The 23,311-nt window shown below is 47.0% G+C and overlaps 1 protein-coding gene across 14 annotated transcripts in view; it reads right to left on the bottom strand.

Annotated features, from left to right (window-relative positions):
* The window catches only part of PLXNA2 (plexin A2), a 3,799,727-nt gene that overhangs the window by 2,128,981 nt on the left and 1,647,435 nt on the right, over positions 1 to 23,311 (bottom strand). For all 14 annotated transcript variants that reach the window (XM_068269767.1, XM_068269773.1, XM_068269774.1 and 11 more), the window contains one exon: positions 23,168 to 23,304. In XM_068269767.1, coding sequence (XP_068125868.1) covers positions 23,168 to 23,304 — 137 coding nt within the window. The remainder of the gene's footprint in view (positions 1 to 23,167; positions 23,305 to 23,311) is intronic.

Raw genomic sequence — 23,311 nt, forward strand, 5'->3', positions numbered from 1 at the left:
CTGTTGATTATCTTCCCAGCAATCTACTGCCTTATTGTGTTCTGTAGTTAGTAGTGTTACACTCTGCTCGACTGTGGCGACTCTGTCATCAAGGACGTTTATAGAATGCTGTAGGTGGTTTGTTACTTGCAAAAAGTCTGCTGACGGAGGATTTTAGTGTGATCAGGAGTTCTTTGAGGTAAGCCTGCGTGATGTTTTGCTCGGAAGCAGGGAAGCTTTCTAGTGGTGTAAGTTGCTCAGGAGGGGGAGAGATTAAGATGGCTGTCGGGCTTACCTCATCCCCGGGAGCTGAGAGCTTCAGTTTGGACTTGACTGGGCTTCTGGACGTCCGAGTGCCAGAATCTGATGAGGAGTCTCCTTGGGAGGTCTGCAGAGGGTGAGTTCGCTGGGTTTCCTCCGGAATCCGCGTTGCTTGTGGCCGCTGTTGCCGCTGTGTTCCTCCCACCTCCTCCATCTTTGCTGTTAACCCGGGCCTGCATGCCCGCAAATATCTCCGGGATTTTGTGCAGCTTTGTCGGGTTCTTCTTCCGCTTCATGGTGGCCTCCATGTCCATCGGTGTCTCCGACATGTTGTGGTGTAGGTTAGAGAAAGAATCTCCCACTCTGGAGCGCTTTTTGGCCGCTTTAGTGGTATCTCTTAGCAGAGCTCGGGAACTATACGTCCAGCGTGACTGCGCGGCGGACACGCCCCCCGAGAAAATCGATTTTAAAGTTTCAAAGAAAAAAAAATACACATTTAAAAACCCGCTGACTTTAACGGTTAATAGCAAATCCACCTTAAATGCTAGAAACCATTGGGAATAAGAGGAAAAAACAATTTTTCAAAAAGACATTATAGTTTTTGAGAAAATCGATTTTAACGTTTCGAAGGAAAAAAGTATACTTTTAAATGCGGTAAATGTCAGTTTTAGTAGCAAACCTAACGGTAGTGTAATTTTACATGTATCAAAAGAAAGAGCAATACATTTCCTGACGGGGTTTCCAGGGGGTCCATACGCAGCCGCAGTGCTTTGGCCAGGGATTGCTATATAGCCGCAATATGGCTGTATGAAGATCCCTGGCATTTTTTCCTATTTTCCCAATCTTTTTTTCTATGTTTAGAGTGTGGGAATTTTTTTTTTTTTTTTTATTATGTGGGGTCCCCGTCCTGAAACTTTTTAATCCCTTGTCTCCCATGCAGGCTGGGATAGCCAGAATGTGGAGCTCCGACCGATTGGGGCTTCACACCCTGACTATTCCAGCTGCAAAAAAGGTCCCTTAATGCTGATTTTTGTTCCGGGGTATCTGTTGGGGGGCCCCCCAGGTTTATTTTGCCCTGGGGCCCCATTGTTGCTTAAACCGGCCCTGTTTGCCTATACCACTACGGCCATTTGGATGTGCATTTTCATTTCAACCAACTGCATGGTTACTTATGATGAGTCCTTTGAAATCTTCTATGAACTGTGACATCTTACAGCTCTTGTTTGCTGCTTTTGTTATTTGCTGTCTCAGCTGGGAGTTCACCTCCATTTCACGGATCTACTTAGTCTAGCTGTGTGTTGGTGGGAGTCTGCGATTAGGATCTCACTATATTCTCAGCGATCTGCTGTGCTTATGCTGGATTCACTTGTCATTTGGATCTGAGAAGGATCTATGTTTCATCTTCAATCATGGGCGTATCTATTAAGAGGCACACGTGGGCCAGTGCCATGGGCAGGTCCTCGGGGGGGGGGGGGGGGGGGGGCACTTATAGCTCATTTATAATTTTTACATTTTTTCTTAACTTTTTTTTTTATGAAAAAAAAAATATTTTTTTTTTGGGGGGGGGGGGGGGGGGGGTGTTGAATGAGCGGTGGAGAGCACACACACACACACATGGAGAGGAACTCGCTCCCCCCTGCCCTCCTACAGAGTGGTAGCGGCCGGCTGCAACGTGATCCTATACTCTGCCTGCTGCTGGTGTGGTCTAGTTAGTGACGTCACGAGACCAGGCGGCATGTAGAGTTTCCCTGGCGGCTCGCGCAGCACTGCGAGTGTTCAGTGAGCGAGAGAGGGGTGTCAGATTCCGCACAGCACCCCTGCAGCTTTCAGCTACTTCCTGGTGCCACCGTGCCAGGTCTAGATGGAGCACCGGCGTCTGTTGCCTCGGGGACCCTCCCCCTGCTGCTGGAGACAGTGGAAATCATCTTCCTTCCTCCCTGTACTGCCAAAGTTTTTAGTGTAGTTTGATTCCTCCTAGGGGGTCTGTTACAGCTTCAGCGCAAGAATTCAAGTGGGGGCATTCAGAGGACAGTGTCAGTGAGCACTGGAGCGTGACACTCAGACCAGCACTGACACGCTAGAGGGGGGAGAGAAGAAACAGCGAGAGACGGCCACAGCTAGCATGCATTGCAGCCAGGGTCAGAGATGAAAGAGCCAGCATCAGAGCAGAGAGAGAGAGAGCCAACCAGGCCAATGGACTGGAGGTAATACACCCTGCCTCATGCTCTGTTACTCATAGGCATGCTCTCTTTCTTTCACCGCTCTCTGCCTGTCAGTCTCTCTTCCTAAACTTCTGTCTCTCTTTTAAGCTCTGCCAGTCCTGTCACAGCCACCTCCTGCATTCCAGCGCCTGGCTCCTCTATCTTGTCTGCCATACTGCCTTGTTTGTCACTCAGTCCAGCCCAGTCTGCCCTGTCACTAAGCCCAGCCCGCCAGACTGTCCTGTCACTCAGCCCAGCCGCCAGACTGTCCTGTCACTCAGCCCAGCCCGCCAGACTGTCCTGTCACTCAGCCCAGCCCGCCAGACTGTCCTGTCACTCAGCCCAGCCCGCCAGACTGTCCTGTCACTCAGCCCAGCCCGCCAGACTGTCCTGTCACTCAGCCCAGCCCGCCAGACTGTCCTGTCACTCAGCCCAGCCCTCCAGACTGTCCTGTCACTCAACCCAGCCCTCCAGACTGTCTTGTCACTCAACCCAGCCCGCCAGACTGTCCTCTCACTCAGGCCAGCCCGCTAGTCCATCCTGCCATTCAGTCCAGCCCGCCAGTCTTTCCTGTCACTCAACCCAGCCTGCTAGTCCGTCCTGTCACTTAGTCCAACCCGCCAGACTGTCCTGTCACTCAGACCAGCCCACCAGTCTGCCCTGTCACTCAACCTAGCCCGCTAGACCATCCTGTCACTCAGTCCAGCACGCCAGACTGTGCTATCACTCAGTCCAGCCCGCCAGACTGTCCTGTCACTCACCCCAGCCCGCTTGTCCGTCCTGCCACTCAGTCCAGCCTGCCTGTCTTTCAGCTAGCAGGCTGGACTGAGTGACAGGGCAGACTAGCAGGCTGGGTTGAGTGACAGGACAGTCTGGTGGGTTGGACTGAGTGACAGGACGGTCTAGCGGGCTGGGTTGAGTGACAGGACAGTCTGGCGGGTTGGACTGAGTGACAGGACGGACTAGCAGGCTGGGTTGAGTGACAGGAAAGACTGGCAGGCTGGACTGAGTGGCAGAATGGACTAGCGGGCTGGGGTGAGTGACAGGACAGTCTGGCGGGCTGGACTGAGTGACAGGACAGTCTGGCGCGCTGGACTGAGTGACAGGATGGTCTAGCGGGCTGGGTTGAGTGATAGGGCAGAATGGTGGGCTGTTCTGAGTGACAGGACAGTCTGGCGGATTGGACTAAGTGACAGGACGGACTAGCAGGCTGGGTTGAGTGACAGGAAAGACTGGCAGGCTGGACTGAGTGGCAGAATGGACTAGCGGGCTGGGGTGAGTGACAGGACAGTCTGGCGGGCTGGACTGAGTGACAGGACAGTCTGGCGCGCTGGACTGAGTGACAGGATGGTCTAGCGGGCTGGGTTGAGTGACAGGGCAGACTGGTGGGGTTGAGTGACAGGAAACTGTCCAGCCCGCCAGACTGTCCTGTCACTCACCCCAGCCTCTAGTCCATTCTGCCATTCAGTCCAGCCTGCCAGTCTTTCCTGTCACTCAACCCAGCCTGCTAGTCCGTCCTGTCAATTAGTCCAACCCGCCAGACTGTCCTGTCACTCAGACCAGCCCACCAGTCTGCCCTGTCACTCAACCCAGCCCGCTAGACCATCCTGTCACTCAGTCCAGTGCGCCAGACTGTCCTGTCACTCAGTCCAGCCCGCCAGACTGTCCTGTCACTCACCCCAGCCCGCTAGTCAATTCTGCCACTCAGTCCAGCCTGCCAGTCTTTCCTGTCACTCAACCCAGCCCGCTAGACCGTCCTGTCACTCAGTCCAACCTACCAGACTGTCCTGTCACTCAACCCAGCCTGCTAGTCCGTCCTGTCACTCAGTCCAACCCGCCAGACTGTCCTGTCACTCAACCCAGCCCGCTAGTCTGCCCTGTCACTCAGTCCAGCCCTCTAGTCCATCCTGTCACTCAGTCCAGCCCACAAGACCATCCTGTCACTCAGCCCAGCTCGCTAGTCCGTCCTGCCACTCAGCCCACCCTGCCAGTCTGCCCTATCACTCAGTCCAGTCTGCCAGTCTGTCCTGTCAGTTAGGCCAGTCTATCCTGTCAGTCCTACATTGCAATCGGACCTGCCATTCCTACCTTCCAGTCTGTCCTATCAGTCCCTACCTTCCTGTCAAGCTTACCAGCCATTCCTGTCAGTTATTTCTGCTAGTTTTACCTGCTCCTCTTTCTCACAGAGTGGGGCTCACCCTAACGATTCTTAATGTTACTGGTGGGGCAATCCCAGGGCTTTTGACCTGGTTGCCACTAGGCTGTAAAGTGGTCCATCACCCACTGGGAGCACCCACACCAATCACCGATGCTGAGACCAACAGGGCCCTGACCACTTCTGTCTTTCTGGCCATCCTCTGTATCTCTCACTGCCCATCCTCCTACTGCCCTGCCCTCCCTCTCATGCTCCCTCTCCTTCCACCTCTCTGTTCAACAACTGTCTCTTGTTACCCACCCTTTCTCACTTTCTTTCTCTCTCTGCCAACCATCTCTCCCCCTCTGTCTCTTTCCACCTCTCTGACCACCCTCTCTCCCCCTCTGTCTCTTTCCACCTCTCTGACCACCCTCTCTCCCCCTCTGTCTCTTTTCACCTCTCTGCCCACCCTCTGTCTCAGTCTACCCTCTACTGTGTGTGGAAATATATTGATGTGCATTTTTTAACTTGGAGGTCTCATGATTGCTTATTCTGTCATTACTTAGAGGCCTTATAGTCATTGTATTTGCCATTACTTGCAAGCCTCATGGTTGCAGCATTTTTTCATTATTTGGAGGCCTCATGATTGCTGTGTTTGTCACTACTTTGAAGTCTTATGATTGCTGCATTTGTCTTTTTTTTTGGAGGCCTCACATTTGCTGCATTTCTCATTGCTTTAAGGCCTTGTGTTTGCTGCAATTCTCATTAATTGGAGGCCTCAAGATTGCTGAATTTCTCATTACTTGTAATTTGCTCACAGTCTAACAATTTTTATCATAGATGATGTGTATGTTGGGGGAACCACTGTTGCCAGATTGTCCATTTTGGGGGAACCACTGCCATATTATCTGTATTTTGGAGGAAGATCTGCCAAATTACATGAATTTTTGGTGAAATGCTGTCAAGTTACATGTATTTTGGGGGAAACACTATGGCAGAGCTCAAACTTTCCTGGCAGATTTGTTACACCACTGTTAAGGTAATGAATATTTGGCCCCACCCATGACCACGGCCACTTACTGTTGTGTGATCATGCCCATTTTTTGGCGTGAGCCCCGCCTGCCAGCCATTAAGCCCCTTTTGAGCCCCCCCCCCAAAAAAAAATCTGAAGCTGGAGCCGCCACTGCACGCTGAACGAGGTAAGCTGATTGCTGGCCGCTGCCCCTATACTCTGGCTGCACTGAAGGGTAGGGGGAGCGGGAGCACAAGGTGAGATCTCCCCCCCCCCCGCCTTCACACTGCTGTGTGTGCCCGCTCCGCTCTATCATCTCTGCTGAAATAATGCCCACTGTACGATTATCTTCTGGTGTTATGCTGCCCACATTGCGATTATTCTCTGCTGAAATGTTGCACTCATTGCGATTCTCTGCTGAAATGTTGCCCTCATTGCGATTATTTTCTGCTGAAATGTTGCCCTCATTGCGATTATTTTCTGGTGAAATGTTGCTCACATTGCAATTATTCTCTGCTGAAATGCTGCCAACGTTGCGATTATTTTCTGGTGAAATGCTGCACACATTGCAATTAATTTCATGGTGAAACATTGCTGCATTACAATTATTTTATAGTGAAACGCTGCCGCATTACAATTATTTTATAGTGAAACGCTTCCCTATTATGATTGTTTGGCACCTTTGGGGGGGGGCCCGATCCAAATTTTCACAAGGGGGCCCAGTGATTTCTAGTTACGCCCCTGACTACTACCTAACTGGGGATGCCTATAGACCTGGCTATCTATACTGGGGACACCTATAGTATGTCTACAATGGGGACACCTATAGACCTGGCTACCTTATACTGTACTTACACTAATTATTTATATAGTGCCAACATATTACGCAGCACTGTACAGAGTATGTATTGTCTTGTCACTAACTGTCCCACAGAGGGGCTCACAATCTAATCCCTACCATAGTCATATGTGTATGTATAGTATACACATACGTAGTATAGGGCCAATTTTTAGGGGGAAGCCAATTAACTTATCTGTATCGTATGTTATTGGGATGTGGGAGGAAACCAGAATGTCTGAAGGAAACCCACACAGACACAGGGAGAACATACAAACCCCTTGCAGATGTTGACCTGGCTGGGATTCGAACTGAGAACCCAGCGCTGCAAGGTGAGAGCGCGAATCATTACGCCAGCATGCTGCCATACTACTGTACCATATTGTACTGCCATCTTCAGCAATACTTCACAGAGTACGTAGTCATGTCACTGACTATCCTCTGAGGAGCTTACAATCTAATCCTGCCATAGTCTAATGTCCTACCATATTATTATGTATTTATGTAGCACTGGCATCTTCTGCAGCACTTTGCAGAGAACATCGTCATGTCACTGACTTTTCTCAGGGGAGTTCACAATCTAATACCTACCACTATTTTGTGCGAGAGAACAATGGCTAATGTGTGTGTGTGTGTGTGTGTGTGGGGGGGGGGGGGGTTGGGGGGGGGGGAACATTACCAACTTGCTTTGTTAGGGTCACTTTACTCATTCCTGGGGAGAAAACACGGCCCCACCGACTTTGGACTGCACTCTTACTAGGAAATTAATTAATTGGTCACACCCACTGTTATGGTGACGCCCACTGCATTCTGTGGCCACACCCATTTTTCGCCGGCCAACGTCCTCCTGGGGGGGGGGGAGCGCCATAGGTTTGGGGTGCCTACGGGAGCCCAAACCCTAAAAACAGCCCTGCCTTAAACTGGGACTTGTCTGCAATTGGGATCAGTCCTATGGGTGCATTTAGCAGCTTTGAACTTTCATGCATTAAATAATTACCATTGCTTTTGTCAAGGGGCAAACAATCATTATTCAACTGGATGAATTTGCATGCAGTTGTGCTTTTACAACAAATCAGCCATATTTCAGTCTGGACTGCAACCACACTGTCTTTACCTGGTGTTTGGTGGGACGCACACAATTTTAGCTTTTTGAAGGGTGAGATTTGTTGTGATTTATGATGCTTTAATAATTAATATACATTTTTTTTTTTAAATAATGTTTTTTATTTCAGAATAAAGATACAGATGTACAAACTTTTGCACAGAGTTTAACACCGGGTTAACATTACTCATAATCACGATAGACCTACCAGCAATATAACATACGAGCTTAAAACATAAGAACTTATAAAGCCCATAATTGTGTCAATCTTAAAGCGCTAATCGGGGGGTCATAGCAAGGATGGCGTAGGGGTGGCCTGATGGCTTCGATTATATCTTACTATTTCTGGTCGTGTGCTGTGTAGCTCAGCCCACTACCCCAAATACAATTGGGTTGGGCCTGGCTCCACAAAACTCTTCCAGTGCTGTCCAAGTGGAAGGAACAGAGGGTCTTCCACACCTTCCACATTGATGTGTGGGGTACTTTCAGGAATCTTTTCGTAAGATATTTGAGGGCTATAGGAGGTATAGTAGATTTTATTTATATAGTAGGAGTTTTGGGTATTCTTTGGAATCTTACCCTAGGGCTTCTGTTATGGACTGTCTATTTATTGGCGAGGGTGTTGGTCTATCTATAAGGGGGAGAAGGTTAAGGGATTAGTATCTGTCTTCTGGTAGTTAAGCAAAAGGTAAGAAGTTGTATGTTTGGAGGTTTATATGTTCTGAGATTGTACTTTAATAACTAATAGAGCTATTTACCGTTAGTTCTAAGGCTTAAAGCTTATGCCAATCTAAACCTGGGTGTCTCGTGCTGAACTGTGCGCGGTGGAAAGGAAAAGAACATAAACACTAAACAAACAAAAACTATTTAACTAGTCCACTCACTATATTAGGACATTGGTGTATAGGCATAGAAGGTAGTGCTACCGGGTCTCTTTTCAGCCTGTGCTATTTTAAGAAGGTAGTCTGGCTCGAACATATTTTTCCATAGTTAGGTTATTTTTAAAAATGGAAATAATTAGTTGAAAGGGGATGGGGTCTGTGTTTTTCCAGTGGGTGACGATTACATGTCTAGTCGCTAGAATTATATGGCAGATTGGGAGTCTGACTGATTTTTCAATTAGATCTATATTTATGAGTAGTGTTGCCAGGGATTTGGTTAGACGGAATGTTGGTAGGTAGTGTTGTTGAATATAACTTTCTGATTTCAACCATAATGATTGAATGATCGGGCATTCCCATATCATATGTAATAGAGTGCCTAGTGAGGAAGAGCATCTCCAGCATTGCGGGGTAAGGTGTGGTTGAAATGTTGCCAGTTTTCTGGGGGTTAAATACCATCTTGTGATGGTTTTGAACCAGCATTCCCAATGGGAGGTGCATTTTGATGTTTCCAGGAGTTTCCTATTTGTTAATATTAGTTGAGCGGTATTAATTTGTGTTTGTAGATCTAATGACCAGCTCTGAGCATATTTGTCAAAAGGAGATATTTGGGGTTTGTTTAGTTCCATATACCATAGTGATATGACCCCTCTCTGGGGTTGTTTTGCATTTAGTGTGGTTAGAATCCTGTCTGGCAATTCAGGAAGCTCTATTTGTTTGTTATTTAGATAGTCTAGTATTCTATGACATGTAAAAAGTGCAATAGGGGATAATGGATACTGCTGCTGAATGTCTGTGATTTTTTTAATTTTCTTATGGTTATAAAAGTCATTAACGAGGGTTATGCCTGCTGAGATTAATGGTATTGTGTTCAGGTCTTCTATGAGATGAAAAAGGGAAGTTATCGGGAGCCTGGGGATGCTGCTTTGTAGAGTAGGGGGGGGGGGGGGGGGGTGTTTCAAAAAATATTCCCAGGCCTGTAGGGTGGCTTGGATAGATGTATATTCAGTTTTGGGTGTTTTGGAATGTAGTAACATTGCGCATAAGATGTCTCTTAGTGATTTTTGTAATAGGTCTTGTTCGAGGGAGACCCATTTTTTCTGTGTAGTGTTAGACCACCAGGGGGCTGTGTATTCAAGATTGCAGGAGTGATAGTACATTTCCATATTTGGCATACCTAGTCCTCCCATTTTTTTAGGTAGAAAAACCATTGCTTTTGGTATTCTGGTTTTACGCCCTGACCAGACAAAGTTCGTTACGATCTTCGTAAGATCTTTCAAATATGGTTTAGGGAGTGGAAGGGGAAGCGTTCTAAACAAGTATAAAACCTTGGGCAATACAAACATTTTATATGCAGCTATCTTCCCTGACCATGAAAAGTAGAATTTTTCCAGGTTAGCACATTCCTTTCTAATAGTTGCAAGGAGAGGAAAGTAGTTCTGTGTAGTGTTGGGCGAACAGTGTTCGCCACTGTTCGGGTTCTGCAGAACATCACCCTGTTCGGGTGATGTTCGAGTTCGGCCGAACACCTGACGGTGTTCGGCCAAACCGTTCGGCCACATGGCCGAACTAAGAGCGCATGGCCGAACGTTCCCCGAACGTTCGGCTAGCGCTGTGATTGGCCGAACGGGTCACGTGGTTCGGGCCCGAACGCGCTCTGATTGGCCGAACGGTCACGTGGTTCGGGTAAATAAATACCCGAACCACGTCATATCTCCGCCATTTGTCTGTGGGTTTAGCTTTGGGTAGGCAGGCAGGGTAGTTCGCTCTCCAGCCACGCTAGCCAGGGTCCCCCCCAGTCATTGTGTGTCGCTGCTGGGAACAGTAGTACACCGCTCGCTCAGCCACACTATATATAGCATTGTTTACTGCCACTGTGTACCTCGCTCAGCCACGCTATATATATAGCATTGCGTTTTCTGACACTCTGTGTACACGGCTTAGGCTAGTCTGACTAATATAGCATTGTGTGTACTGCCACTGTGCACCTCGCTCAGCCACGCTATATATAGCATTGTGTGTACTGCCACTGTGCACCTCGCTCAGCCACGCTATATATAGCATTGTGTGTACTGCCACTGTGCACCTCGCTCAGCCACGCTATATATAGCATTGTGTGTACTGCCACTGTGCACCTCGCTCAGCCACGCTATATATAGCATTGTGTGTACTGCCACTGTGCACCTCGTTCAGCCACGCTATATATAGCATTGTGTGTACTGCCACTGTGCACCTCGCTCAGCCACGCTATATATATAGCATTGTGTTTTCTGACACTCTGTGTACACGGCTTAGGCTAGCCTGACTAATATAGCATTGTGTGTACTGCCACTGTGCACCTCGCTCAGCCACGCTATATATAGCATTGTGTGTACTGCCACTGTGCACCTCGCTCAGCCACGCTATATATAGCATTGTGTGTACTGCCACTGTGCACCTCGCTCAGCCACGCTATATATATAGCATTGTGTTTTCTGACACTCTGTGTACACGGCTTAGGCTAGCCTGACTAATATAGCATTGTGTGTACTGCCACTGTGCACCTCGCTCAGCCACGCTATATATAGCATTGTGTGTACTGCCACTGTGCACCTCGCTCAGCCACGCTATATATAGCATTGTGTGTACTGCCACTGTGCACCTCGCTCAGCCACGCTATATATAGCATTGTGTGTACTGCCACTGTGCACCTCGTTCAGCCACGCTATATATAGCATTGTGTGTACTGCCACTGTGCACCTCGCTCAGCCACGCTATATATATAGCATTGTGTTTTCTGACACTCTGTGTACACGGCTTAGGCTAGCCTGACTAATATAGCATTGTGTGTACTGCCACTGTGCACCTCGCTCAGCCACGCTATATATAGCATTGTGTGTACTGCCACTGTGCACCTCGCTCAGCCACGCTATATATAGCATTGTGTGTACTGCCACTGTGCACCTCGCTCAGCCACGCTATATATATAGCATTGTGTTTTCTGACACTCTGTGTACACGGCTTAGGCTAGCCTGACTAATATAGCATTGTGTGTACTGCCACTGTGCACCTCGCTCAGCCACGCTATATATAGCATTGTGTGTACTGCCACTGTGCACCTCGCTCAGCCACGCTATATATAGCATTGTGTTTTCTGACACTCTGTGTACACGGCTTAGCCTGACTAATATAGCATTGTGTGTACTGCCACTGTGCACCTCGCTCAGCCACGCTATATATAGCATTGTGTTTACTGCCACTCTGTGTACACCGCTCAGCCAGACTATATACCGTTGTTTACTGACACTCTGTGTACACCGCTCAGCCAGACTATATACCATTGTTTACTGCCACTCTGATTCTGCTGGGAACAGTAGTACACCGCTCGCTCAGCCAGACTATATGGCATTGTGTTTACTGCCACTCTGTGTACACCGCTCAGCCACACTATATAGCATTGCGTACTCTGCCAGTCAGTGTGTATATTGCTGGGATCAGTAATACTCCACTCACCGTCAACCACTATATGAGCTCAACATGAGTTCCCCAGAGACCTCCGCTGTGAGCAGCACTCCCAACAACAGCAACAGCCAACGCCCCACGCAAGCTATAACATCCACCCCAGCAGCCAGTGGTCAGCAGCAGCCCTCCCCGGAGGAGAACGTTGTGTCCATCGGTCCGGCGCCAGAGCGATTAATGAGGGCTGCCATTGAGGAGATGATGGGGCCTGATGTGGAGGAGGAGGTCTGGCTCAGGCCAGCATCCCAAGTTAATGTTGAGGACGATGAGGGGTCTGTGTCTGGGGATGTTGGGGTGGCAGAGGTGGTGGGTGGTTCAGACTCAGGAGAAGAGTTGTATGATGAGGATGATGATCGGGACCATCTGTATGTGCCTCAAAGTCTGACCCCGGAAAACATGTTGTATCGTGTGTTTAGGTACTAAAATCTGCGTTCCCTCCCAGTAGTGTTGGGCGAACAGTGTTTGCCACTGTTCGGGTTCTGCAGAACATCACCCTGTTCGGGGTGACTATATAGCAGACTATATAGCATTGTGTTTAATGCCACTCTGTGTACACGGCTCAGCCACACTATATAGCATTGTGTTTACTTCCACTCTGTGTCTGCTGGGAACAGTAGTACACCGCTCACCCGCCACTGTATAGCATTGTGCTCTGTGTCGCTGCTGACAAAAGTGGTACACCGCTCACCCACCACTGTATAGCATTTCTGTACTGCCACTGTACTGCTGCCAGTCAGCGTGTACTTTAAGGATAAGTGAAATGAGGAAGAAATCCGGTGAAAGAGGGAGGGGCAAGGGAAGAGGTGTTTCCCCTGACGGTTCACGTACAGGCCACAGGGGAGCACCCAAGAAAACCCACTCAATACCGCCCATGTTGTCCAGGACAACAACCCTCACAGATCCAAAAGAACAGGACCAGATAATTACTTGGATGACCTCTCAAGCGTCCAGCAGTGGGTTAAGCAGCACCAGCACATCACGCACGAGGTCCGAGTCCTCAGCCAGTTACAAGGAGCCAGTGGGCACAAAGCTGACACAACCGGCAGCGACACCACGCACACAACTGCCAGATAACCAGACGACGTTGGAGTGAGCTGCGCAGAGGTTGTTCTGGGGAGCTCTACTCCACGGCGGCCCCCCACAATGACATATGACGAGTTTGAGGAGATGGAAGAGGAGGGTATGGACAATGTGGACATAGACCCAGATTTTGTTTGTGAACGAGAACATCGCCGTCGTAGCAGCAGCACAGATGAGTCTGTTGAGGAACCCACTGCTGCACGAGTTCGCCTTGTGCCACAAGGTAGGCGGCGCGCAATTTCAGGCACCGCAAGCATGGTTCAAGTGAGAGGCAAAAGAGGCGCAAACAGAAATCGCCAGCAAGGCAGGTGCTCCAAAGTCTGGGCTTTCTTTGAAGACTGCACTGAGGATGTTACCATGGCGATTTGCAAGGTGTGCAAGACCCGCCTGAGCAGGGGGAAAAGTATTAACAACCTCTCCACCACCAGCATGAGCCGCCACATTCTATCCAAACATCCCACACTGTGGGCAAACGCGGCAGGACAGGGTACCACCAGCAACACTGCCTCCCTTGGGTTCACCAGACTCACCACCAGACCCGCCTCAGCAGCAGCAGTAGTCCAGCCATTGCGTGGTTCACAACATTCACAAACATCAGACGATGCTGACACTGTCACTTTCCGGACTAGTGCTCTTGAGGTCTCCCAGTGTTCATCAAACACAACAACCAACAGCCCTTCGGTGTGCAGCCCTACGGTTGAGTTGTCTGTCTCTGAGATGTTTGAGCGCAAGAGGAAATTGCCAGCAAATGACCCCCGGGCCGTGGCAGTAACAGCCAGCCAGCATAGCCAAGGTTCTGGCCTGCGAAATGCTGCCATATCGAGTGGTGGAGACAAACAGCTTCAAGGGCATGATGTCAGTGGCCATCCCACGTTACGTGGTTCCCAGCCGCTACCACTTTGCGCGCTCTGCAGTGCCTGAGTTGCATGAGCACGTGGTCAGCTAAATAACCCGAAGCTTGAAGAATGCCGTTGCCTGCAAGGTTCACCTCACCACTGACACCTGGACGAGTGCGTTCGGCCAGGGTCGATACATCTCCCTTACCGCGCACTGGGTGAACCTTGTGGAGCCTGGCAGCGATTCCTCACCTGCTACGGCGCGGGTGTTGCCCACGCCGCAAACAGCTGCACCGCCGTCCCTCCCACTGGATAACAACAGCAGCACCTACCTCTCTGACTCCTTCTCCTCCAACGCATCTCAAAGCTGTACCTCATCCGGAAACGCTAACCCAGCACCAGCAGCAGTAAGATCGTGGAAGCAGTGCAGCACAGCTGTTGGCATGCGTCAGCAAGCGTTGCTGAAGCTGATCTGCCTTGGGGATAAGCAGAACACAGGGGAGGAAATTTGGAGGGGAATAAAGGAACAGACAGATTTGTGGCTGGCACCGCTGGACCTGAAACCGGGCATGAAGCTAGACACCTGGCACGAACTGGCAATGTACGCAATAGAGGTGCTGGCTTGCCCGGCAGCCAGCGTTATGTCGGAACGCTGTTTCAGTGCTGCCGGAGGCATCGTCACAGATCGGCGTATCCGCCTCTCCACAGAAAATGCAGACCGTCTGACTCAAATTAAAATGAATCAATCCTGGATTGGAAACGACTACGCAACACTCCAGGACCCCAACCAAGTAACATGACCAATGAACATCTGGGATGGTTTAGCGTTTCCGGTCCCTGTTTATTGAACCTCTCATCTGTATTACATTTATGACTGCATGGCGGTACAAAGCATGCTATCCGCACGCTTCTTGTCCTCATGCAAGGCCTGGGTTGTTGTGTCTCACAAAGCGTGGCCTTCTCCTCCTGCGCCTCCTCCTGTTCCATCACGTGTGCTGCTGCTGCTGGGTTAGCGTTGCCGGTCCCTGTTTATAGAACCTCTTATCTTTATTACATTTATGACTGCATGCATGGCGGTAAAAAGCATGCTATCCGCACGCTTTTTGTCCTCATGCAAGGCCTGGGTTGTTGTGTCTCACAAAGCGTGGCCTTCTCCTCCTGCGCCTCCTCCTGTTCCATCACGTGTGCTGCTGCTGCTGGGTTAGCGTTGCCGGTCCCTGTTTATGGAACCTCTTATCTTTATTACATTTATGACTGCATGGCGGTACAAAGCATGCTATCCGCACGCTTCTTGTCCTCATGCAAGGCCTGGGTTGTTGTGTCTCACAAAGCGTGGCCTTCTCCTCCTGCGCCTCCTCCTGTTCCATCACGTGTGCTGCTGCTGCTGCTGCTGGGTTAGCGTTGCCGGTCCTTGTTTATGGAACCTCTTATCTTTATTACATTTATGACTGCATGGCGGTACAAAGCATGCTATCCGCACGCTTCTTGCCCTCATGCAAGGCCGGGGTTGTTGTGTCTCACAAAGCGTGGCCTTCTCCTCCTGCGCCTCCTCCTGTTCCATCACGTGTGCTGCTGCTGGGTTAGCGTTACCGGTCCCTTTTCCTGGAACCTCTTATATGTATTACATTTATGACTGCATGCCGACAAAAAACATGTTACCTGTGCAAAGAAAACAGACATTTCCCGCATTTAAAAGACAGTTTTCCCTTTGAAACTTTAAAATCGATTTTCTCAAAAACTATAAGCTCTTTTTGCTAATTTTTTTTTCCTCTTGTACCCACTCCCAAGGTGCACATACCCTGTAAATTTGGGGTATGTAGCATGTAAGGAGGCTTTACAAACCACAAAAGTTCGGGTCCCCATTGACTTCCATTATGTTCGGAGTTCGGGTCGAACACCCGAACATCGCGGCCATGTTCGGCCTGTTCGGCCCGAACCCGAACATCTAGATGTTCGCCCAACACTAGTTCTGTGGTAAAAAATCCTTTGCTTTTGCCGTCAATTTAATACCTAGGTATTGTACACTTTGATCTGCCCATGGGAATTTATATTTTTTTGTGATTTCAAGCCTAGTCTGTATTGGGAGATTGAGGCCGAGGATATAAGATTTATGCTGATTAAGCTTATAAAATGAGGCTTCTGAGAAGGTTTGAAGTTCACTTGTTAGATGTGCTAGTGATTTTATTGGATCGGTAATGATAAGAGCTATGTCATCAGCAAAGAGGCTGATGACATGTTCAGTGTTGTTGATTGTGTAACCTTTGATCTCAGAGGATGCTCTGATTCTGTATGCCAAGGTCTCCGTAAGGAGGACAAAGATGATTGGAGATAAAGGGCACCCTTGTCGGGTACCGTTTGAAATCTTAAACTGGTCTGAGATGAAACCTGCCGCATTCACTTTTGCTGAGGGTTCAGTATATAAAGCCATAATGGCTGTCAAAATTGGTCCTGTGAAGCCAAATTTTATTAGAGCTGCCCGTAGATAATCCCAATGAACTCTGTCGAACGCCTTCTCCGCATCCAAAGTTAGGAGGAGAGAAGGCGTCCGACAGAGCTCTATCTTTCTCAGGATTGCCAGCATGCGTCTAGTACCGTCCGAGGCCTGTCTTCCTTTAGTAAAACCTACTTGGTCTGCATTTAAAAGTGTTGGGGTATAAATCATTAATCGGTTTGCTATCAGTTTTGCATAGACCTTCAAGTCCGTATTTAATAGAGATATCGGTCTGTAATTACCTGGTTGTTGTGGGTCTTTCCCTGTTTTTGGGATTCTAGAGATTGTTGCTTCAAGGTATTCCTTTGGTATTGGTGTGCCCAGCATGAAAGCATTAAAGAGTTTGGTTAGGGTCGGAGTTAGTGTTTTGGAAAAGGCCATATAGTACTCGTTCAAAAAGCCATCGGGGCCCGGCGTCTTATTGCGTTTAAGGTTTTTAATAATTTTGGTTACCTCCTCCTCTGTGATATGGGCGTTGAGTCTCTCTAGTTGTTCTGTGGAAAGTGAGTTGACTTTGACCGAGTGTAAATAGTTGTCTATGATTTGTGGGGTGGGCTGAGGAGTCTGTGGGTCTGTTTTTAGGTTATAGAGAGAGGCATAATAGTCTTTGAAAGCATTTGCTATATGCCTGGGGTCGGTTACGGTTTCTTGGGATGAGGGGTGTACTGTTGAGGAGATTGAGGATCTGGATTGTTTGTACTTTATCATTCTAGCTAAAAATTTCCCGGCTTTGTTGCTCTGGGAGTATTTGATAGAGTTTGTTCTCTGGAGATTCTGTTCATATCTAAAGAGTAGGAGGTTATGGAGCTCTTGTCTTAAGGCATAGAGTTGTTTATTAAATTTGTTATCTTGAGAGATTCTATGTGCCCTTTCCAAAGCACGGATTTGTGTTATGAGTTCATTCTGTCTTTTCTCCCTATTTTTTTTCTCAATGGCACTTTGTCTAATAAAGAGGCCTCTCATAAATGCTTTGTGAGCTGACCATAATGTTGAGTGGGATGTCTCAGGATTGTCATTAAAAAGGAAAAATTCTTGTAGCTTCGCCTCAAATATGGGGGAAAGATCAGGATTGTTTATTATAGTTTGGTTCATTCTCCAAACTCTAGGACCAGCAAAACTGATAGCTGTGGAAAAAGTGATGTGAATAGGGGCGTGGTCAGACCAGGTTGTAACATCAATCTTCGTTGAGGTCACTGACTGTAACAGATCTCTGTCGGTCAAAAAGAAATCAATGCGGGAGTGGCTCTTGTGGACTGCTGAGAAATGTGTAAAGTCCTTGTCCATGGGGTGTGTAATCCTCCATGGATCGTAGAGGTTGTGCCAATTTAGTATTTTCCCAAGTAAAGGAAGGGGTGATTTTCTGCTGGAAGAAGAGTCCAGAGGTGTAATACAGGCATTGAAGTCTCCTCCTGCCAGAAAACATCCCTTTTTGATTTTTCCTATTTTTTTAAGGACACACTGAAGGAAACTTTTCTGTGCCTGGTTAGGAGCATAAAGTGAGAGGATCGTCATGGGCTGATCGTTAATAGTACCCACAAAACATATATACCTGCCCCCTTTGTCAATCTCTATCAGCTCAGGAGTTACCCTTATGTCTTTGTGAAATGCAAGCATCACACCCCTTTTTTTCTTGGAAAATACACTGTGGTATATAGTTGGGAATTTAGGGTGGGAGCAGTATTTCAGATCTTTTTCAAGTAAATGGGTCTCTTGTACCATCAAGATGTGGGAATGGCTGGAGTTTGCCTCAGCCCATAAGCGTTTCCTTTTAAAGGGGGTGTTGAGGCCCCTAGCGTTAATTGAGGTACATTTAACTAAACCAGTACTATCCCTTTTTAAGTGGGTTTGAGATAAAGGTATGTTCAGAGCAACAGAACCTGATATCATAGGAGACCTTTCCCTTTGGAGAAACAATAGAAATAGTGGTACATTGCCATACATAGTGAGTGGATAAACTTAAAACTTTAAAACATATAACATACAAACCAAATAGGTACAATAAACACACTGAACAGTGTATAACTAGTGTAGAATAAATGTTCCGTATTCTACTCAGCCATTGGGGACCTGCAACTAAGTGTTGCGTTTCCATCGTTCACCTTTGGTGTCAAAGGGATAGAATATGTTATATCTCAGGTGTGGGAGATAGAAACGGGCCCTGTATCGGCTATGAGTTGTTGTGTCCATTCGCTGAGTAAGTGGCTGTTGAGGAGGACTGGATGTCCTTGGGGCCTTTATGCAGTTCTTTATCTGCGATTTTTATCCGCAGTTGATTAAGAATTGCGTAGCCTGCTTTGGGGGAGGAAAATTAGTAAGTCTTGTTGTTGAGAAGAAAAATGACCTTAGTGGGGAACCCCCATTTGTAGGTAATTTGGGCTTCCTGGAGCGATCTCGTTAGTGGTTGCAGCAATCTTCTCTGTTGCAAGGTGGCCTGTGACAGGTCTGTATACAACTGGACGCTTGTATATGGGTCTGGGAGAGAGCCTCTTTTCTTAAGAGCATATAAAAGGTTCTCTTTTATGTGGAAAAATAGAAACCGAACGATTACGTCTCTTGGGATATGAGCGGGTAAGTGTGCAGGCTTAGGGAGCCTGTGGGCTCTATCCAGCGTAAGTTCAATAGGTGGAGTATCGGGTAGGATAGATTTAGTCAGGTTAGCAACATAAGTTTTGAGATCGTTGGTTGGTATTGCTTCTGGTATTCCCCTTAATTTGAGATTATTTCTCCTAGATCTATCCTCCATGTCGGCCGCTTTGGCCTTGAGCCAAGAGATGTCTTTAGTATGGTCTTCAGTAGTGTCCACCATAGCATTATGCTCATGCACTAGGTCTGAGACCGTGTTCTCTACCGTATCTACTCTCTCGCCGAGGTTAGAGATTTCTGCTTGTAGGTTCACCTGCATCTGGGCAAGTTGAAACATAAGGTCGGCTCTGAAGGTGAGCAGTATATTTTTAATGAAGGCCTGGGAGGCTGGTTGGTCATCCGCTGGGAAGGCCGTGATGTCCACGGCATGAGATGATGCGCATGCAGCCGTGTGTGTCAGGCCTGCAATGGCGGCGTTAGGTATGCCTGGTGGGTCTATGCGCTGTCTTTGTCTGGCCGGGCTAGAGGTGGGGGATAGTGGGGCGAAGTCACTTGCCTGATCAGGCGAACTGTTCTCCCTCTCTGCGGAGGAGGTCTGGGTTTCCTGTGTCCTGTCTGCAGCTTCGCCGCCAGCTTTGTTGCTGCGTATGTTCTCTCCGGCGCCATCTTGGTCTTCTCTGCGCGTGGAGCGGGCCGAACGCTCCGAGAAGAAATCTGTAAGTCTCTTCGGCTGTCTCCCCTTCCTTTTCTTGTTGTTCTCCACTTCCATCTCTGCTTCCCCGGACATCTCAGTGTTTCGCTGGGGTTGTAAAAGGACTGCTTTTGCCGCTTTATGAGAAGCCGAACACGGAGCTCAGGCTCTACACGTCTGCCTGGGTCTCCGTCTTGGCCACGCCCCATTAATATACATTTTTAATGTTTATATAAAATGTACATGTTTATACCGACATGCACCCAAGAGCCAATTCTTTCTTTATGGTTTTTATATTGTCAAATGAAATTGTTATGTAAACCTTTTCTTTTAAAAAAAGGTTTATACTTTTTTGGGTAAAATGTATAGGCCATGACATTATCTCGCCTCTGCTATAGCGGCTGTAAAAATATATATTTTTTGTCAAATTACATTGGTATGTAAACATGCACATACATGTGCAGAGCGAAGCAAACACATCTCTTGTCAATGTCACTCATTAGGCATGCAATAAGCATTTATTTTCTTAAAAAAATAAAGTTTATTTTTTGGGGTAAAATGTATATGCCATGACATCGTTCTGGCCTCTGCTACAGTGGCTGCAAACAAACTTTTTTTTTTCAAAATAAAATAATTTTTTGTATGTGTAAACCTACACCATCATGTGCAGAGCCAAGTTAATGCAACTCTTGTCAGTGTCACTCACAAGGGATGCAAAAAAACACTGAATTTACATTTTTTGGGTTAAATGTATAGGCCACGACATTGTCTGGCCTCAGCTACAGCGGCTGCAAAAAACAATATATATATATATATATATATATATATATATATATAGTCAAATTAAATTGGTATGTAAACCTGCACCATCATGTGCAGAGCCAAGTCAACGCCTCTCTTGTCAGTGCTGGTGCTGAGTCAGTACGCTTCAGTTTATTACATAATGGCCCAGTGTATGAAGTAAAAAAAACTAATGGTGTTATTTTTGAAGGAGATACAAAGGTTAGATAAACTGGGCTTATTTAGTCTGGAGAAAAGATGCCTTTTGTCTGGTACACACCATGCAATTAACCATCAGATAGATGGGTTAAATCAATAATTTCCAACAGATCTGATCAGATTTCTGATCGTTTTTCAAATCAATTTTCCAATCACTTCTGTACAAAATCAATTTGAAAATTGATCGGAAACCTGATTCGACTGATCTGAAATTATCGATTCAACCTGCCGATCTGGCGGGAAATTGCATAGTGTGTACAAGGCATTAGAGAAGATCTAATTAACAGGTATAAATACATCAGAGGGCAAGATAGAAGCTTGACAGATGAGCTTTTTGTCCCTAGGATTGGACTAAAACCTATGATCTGCGCACAAAAAAAAAGTTTTTGCCATTAGAGCCTTAAAAATGGTCTGTTTAATGGAACGAAACAGACCGGATCGTAATGGAAGTGAACGGATCCTATAGGATCCGTTCACATTGCTCTGTTCGAATGGGTCCGTTCCGCAAGTTCCTCCAAATGGACCGTAAGTTTGGGTCTGCATCGATTTTTTTTTATGGAACAACGCAATGGAGGGTCACGGATCAAATCCCGATGCCTATTAAAAACACTTGATAATAATAAAGTAGGCCAGTGTGAACCAGACCTACTTTAGAAAAGGTTTCTTTACCATATGGGTGATTAAAATGTGGAATGTATTATGAATGTGGAAGTATTTATAGCAAATTCGATATCTGCATTTAAGGGGACCTTAGATGTTTTCCTTGCATTGAAGGCTATAATTACCAGGTAATTCCCAAGTGGTGGTGATCCAAGGTTTTGTTTGATTGCCATTTGGAGGGCTTGTTCACACCTAGGGAATTTTTTTCAAGTGCCACCGATTTTGAAAATCGCCATAAAAAGCATGTGCAATGATTCCCTAGGAGAGTGTTTTCATATGAGTGGTTTGTTTGCGCTCCGCTCACCAAAGCACTGTCTGGACCATTTTCTGAGTGTTTTTGCTCAATAGAAGGTATAGGGAAATCGCAAAGCACTTGAAAAAATGCTTTGTATAGCGATTTCCCCAGCGCTTTGATGAATACATACATTGTACTTATCCACTTCCAGATCAAAGAGTTCACTTTCTGACTCTCAGTAAGTGAGAAATGCCGAATCGCTCTGCAATAGCGATTAGAAAAGCGCTTTAGAAAAACAGCAGCGCCCACCCGAGCGCCGGGAGTGGAAAAAAAAATTGCCCACAAAATCGAAAATCGCTGCCGTCAGCGATTTTGATTTTAGATATGGACAAAGCCTAAGAAAATATTTTTCCCTCTTTTTTTTTAAGGCTAATTGGTCTAAGCCTTGTAAGGCTTTTTTGCCTTCCTCTGGATTAATTAATATATGTTAGGGTTTCTTCTTTCTTTTTTGATTTATAAGGTAAGTAATTACATTGCACTTTGTGCCTCATTGGCTGAGCAGCATCAGGCACTGCAATGTCTTTCCAGTAGCCCTCTTTATTCCAGTTTAAGCTAGCTCCCAGGTCCAATTGCATATGGGCCTGATCCAATTCTTTCTCCTCAGTTTTCTTGTAGGGTATTGTACCGTATTAGCCATCACTTCTTATCAGCAAGCAAGGAAGTACAATCATTTTGACAGTACTTTTTCACCTACCTTTTGGTACTTTTTCAATTGCAGAGTGCACAAAATATCCTAAACAGCAGGTGAAAAATTATCTCCTAGAAATAAACTTAGGAGAAAAAGCGAATTGGATCAGGCCCTGTGTTTTAATTGGATGGGAAGCCCTATATTTGGCAGGTGCAGCCTGGTTTCAGAGCACTTTTACTCTATTCTTCGTGCAATGATTGCATTAGGTCAGTGATGGCTAACCTTGGAACTCCAGCTGTGACAAAACTACAAATCCCATCATGCCTTTGCCTAACCGAGTTATGCTTAGAGCTGTCAGAGTATTGCAATGCCTTATGGGACATGTAGTTCCACCACAGCTGGAGTGCCAAGGTTAGTCATCACTGCATTAGGTTAATCCCTGTGCGATCCACTATTGGACTTGGTTTGACAGTGGACTGTGATCCTCAGCTCTTGGTGTCGGAGAGCATTATGGCTGCTGCTTCCTGCACCACCACCTTATCTAATCTGAACATGTTGTCAGGCCTCAACATGTTGAACTACCTCCAACAACTTGATGTCCTCCAGCACCATGCTGCACCATGTAATATAAATATTACTCAGTCAGGGCACGGTTGGTCTTACACTGGCCACACCCAGTTGCAACTAGCCAGACACTGCGTCAGGCCCCACTGATCAATGAATCAGATTTTTATCATCTTCGGCACCACGCTGGCTACTGCAAGGATAAAGTGACTTACAGCCCCCTAGATATGGCAGGTAGGCATCGTCCATGTCCCTCCTGCACAGCGCATGGAAAAGGCAAAGCTGTAGGGAATAGAGATGAAGCAGTAATGGGACTGGAAAGTGCTAATACAGTGTAATAAGTAGCAACAATTGTCCAATATATACAAACATTTGACATGGTACAAAAGTGATTCTCAAGAATGTCTTTTATAGTTGCATTATTTTGTACTTACTCATAGAATTCACAAGTTTGGTTTCCAAGATGGATGGCAACAGTGCTTCCAGCTCCAAGATTATGGCCTGTTATTGTTATCATCGTCCCCCCAGATTCAGGACCACGGCTTGGATTAAGATGAGAAACAGTTGGATTCTGATAA

Source organism: Hyperolius riggenbachi, chromosome 2 (genome assembly GCF_040937935.1).
Source record: "Hyperolius riggenbachi isolate aHypRig1 chromosome 2, aHypRig1.pri, whole genome shotgun sequence".
Taxonomy (NCBI): Eukaryota; Metazoa; Chordata; class Amphibia; order Anura; family Hyperoliidae; genus Hyperolius; species Hyperolius riggenbachi.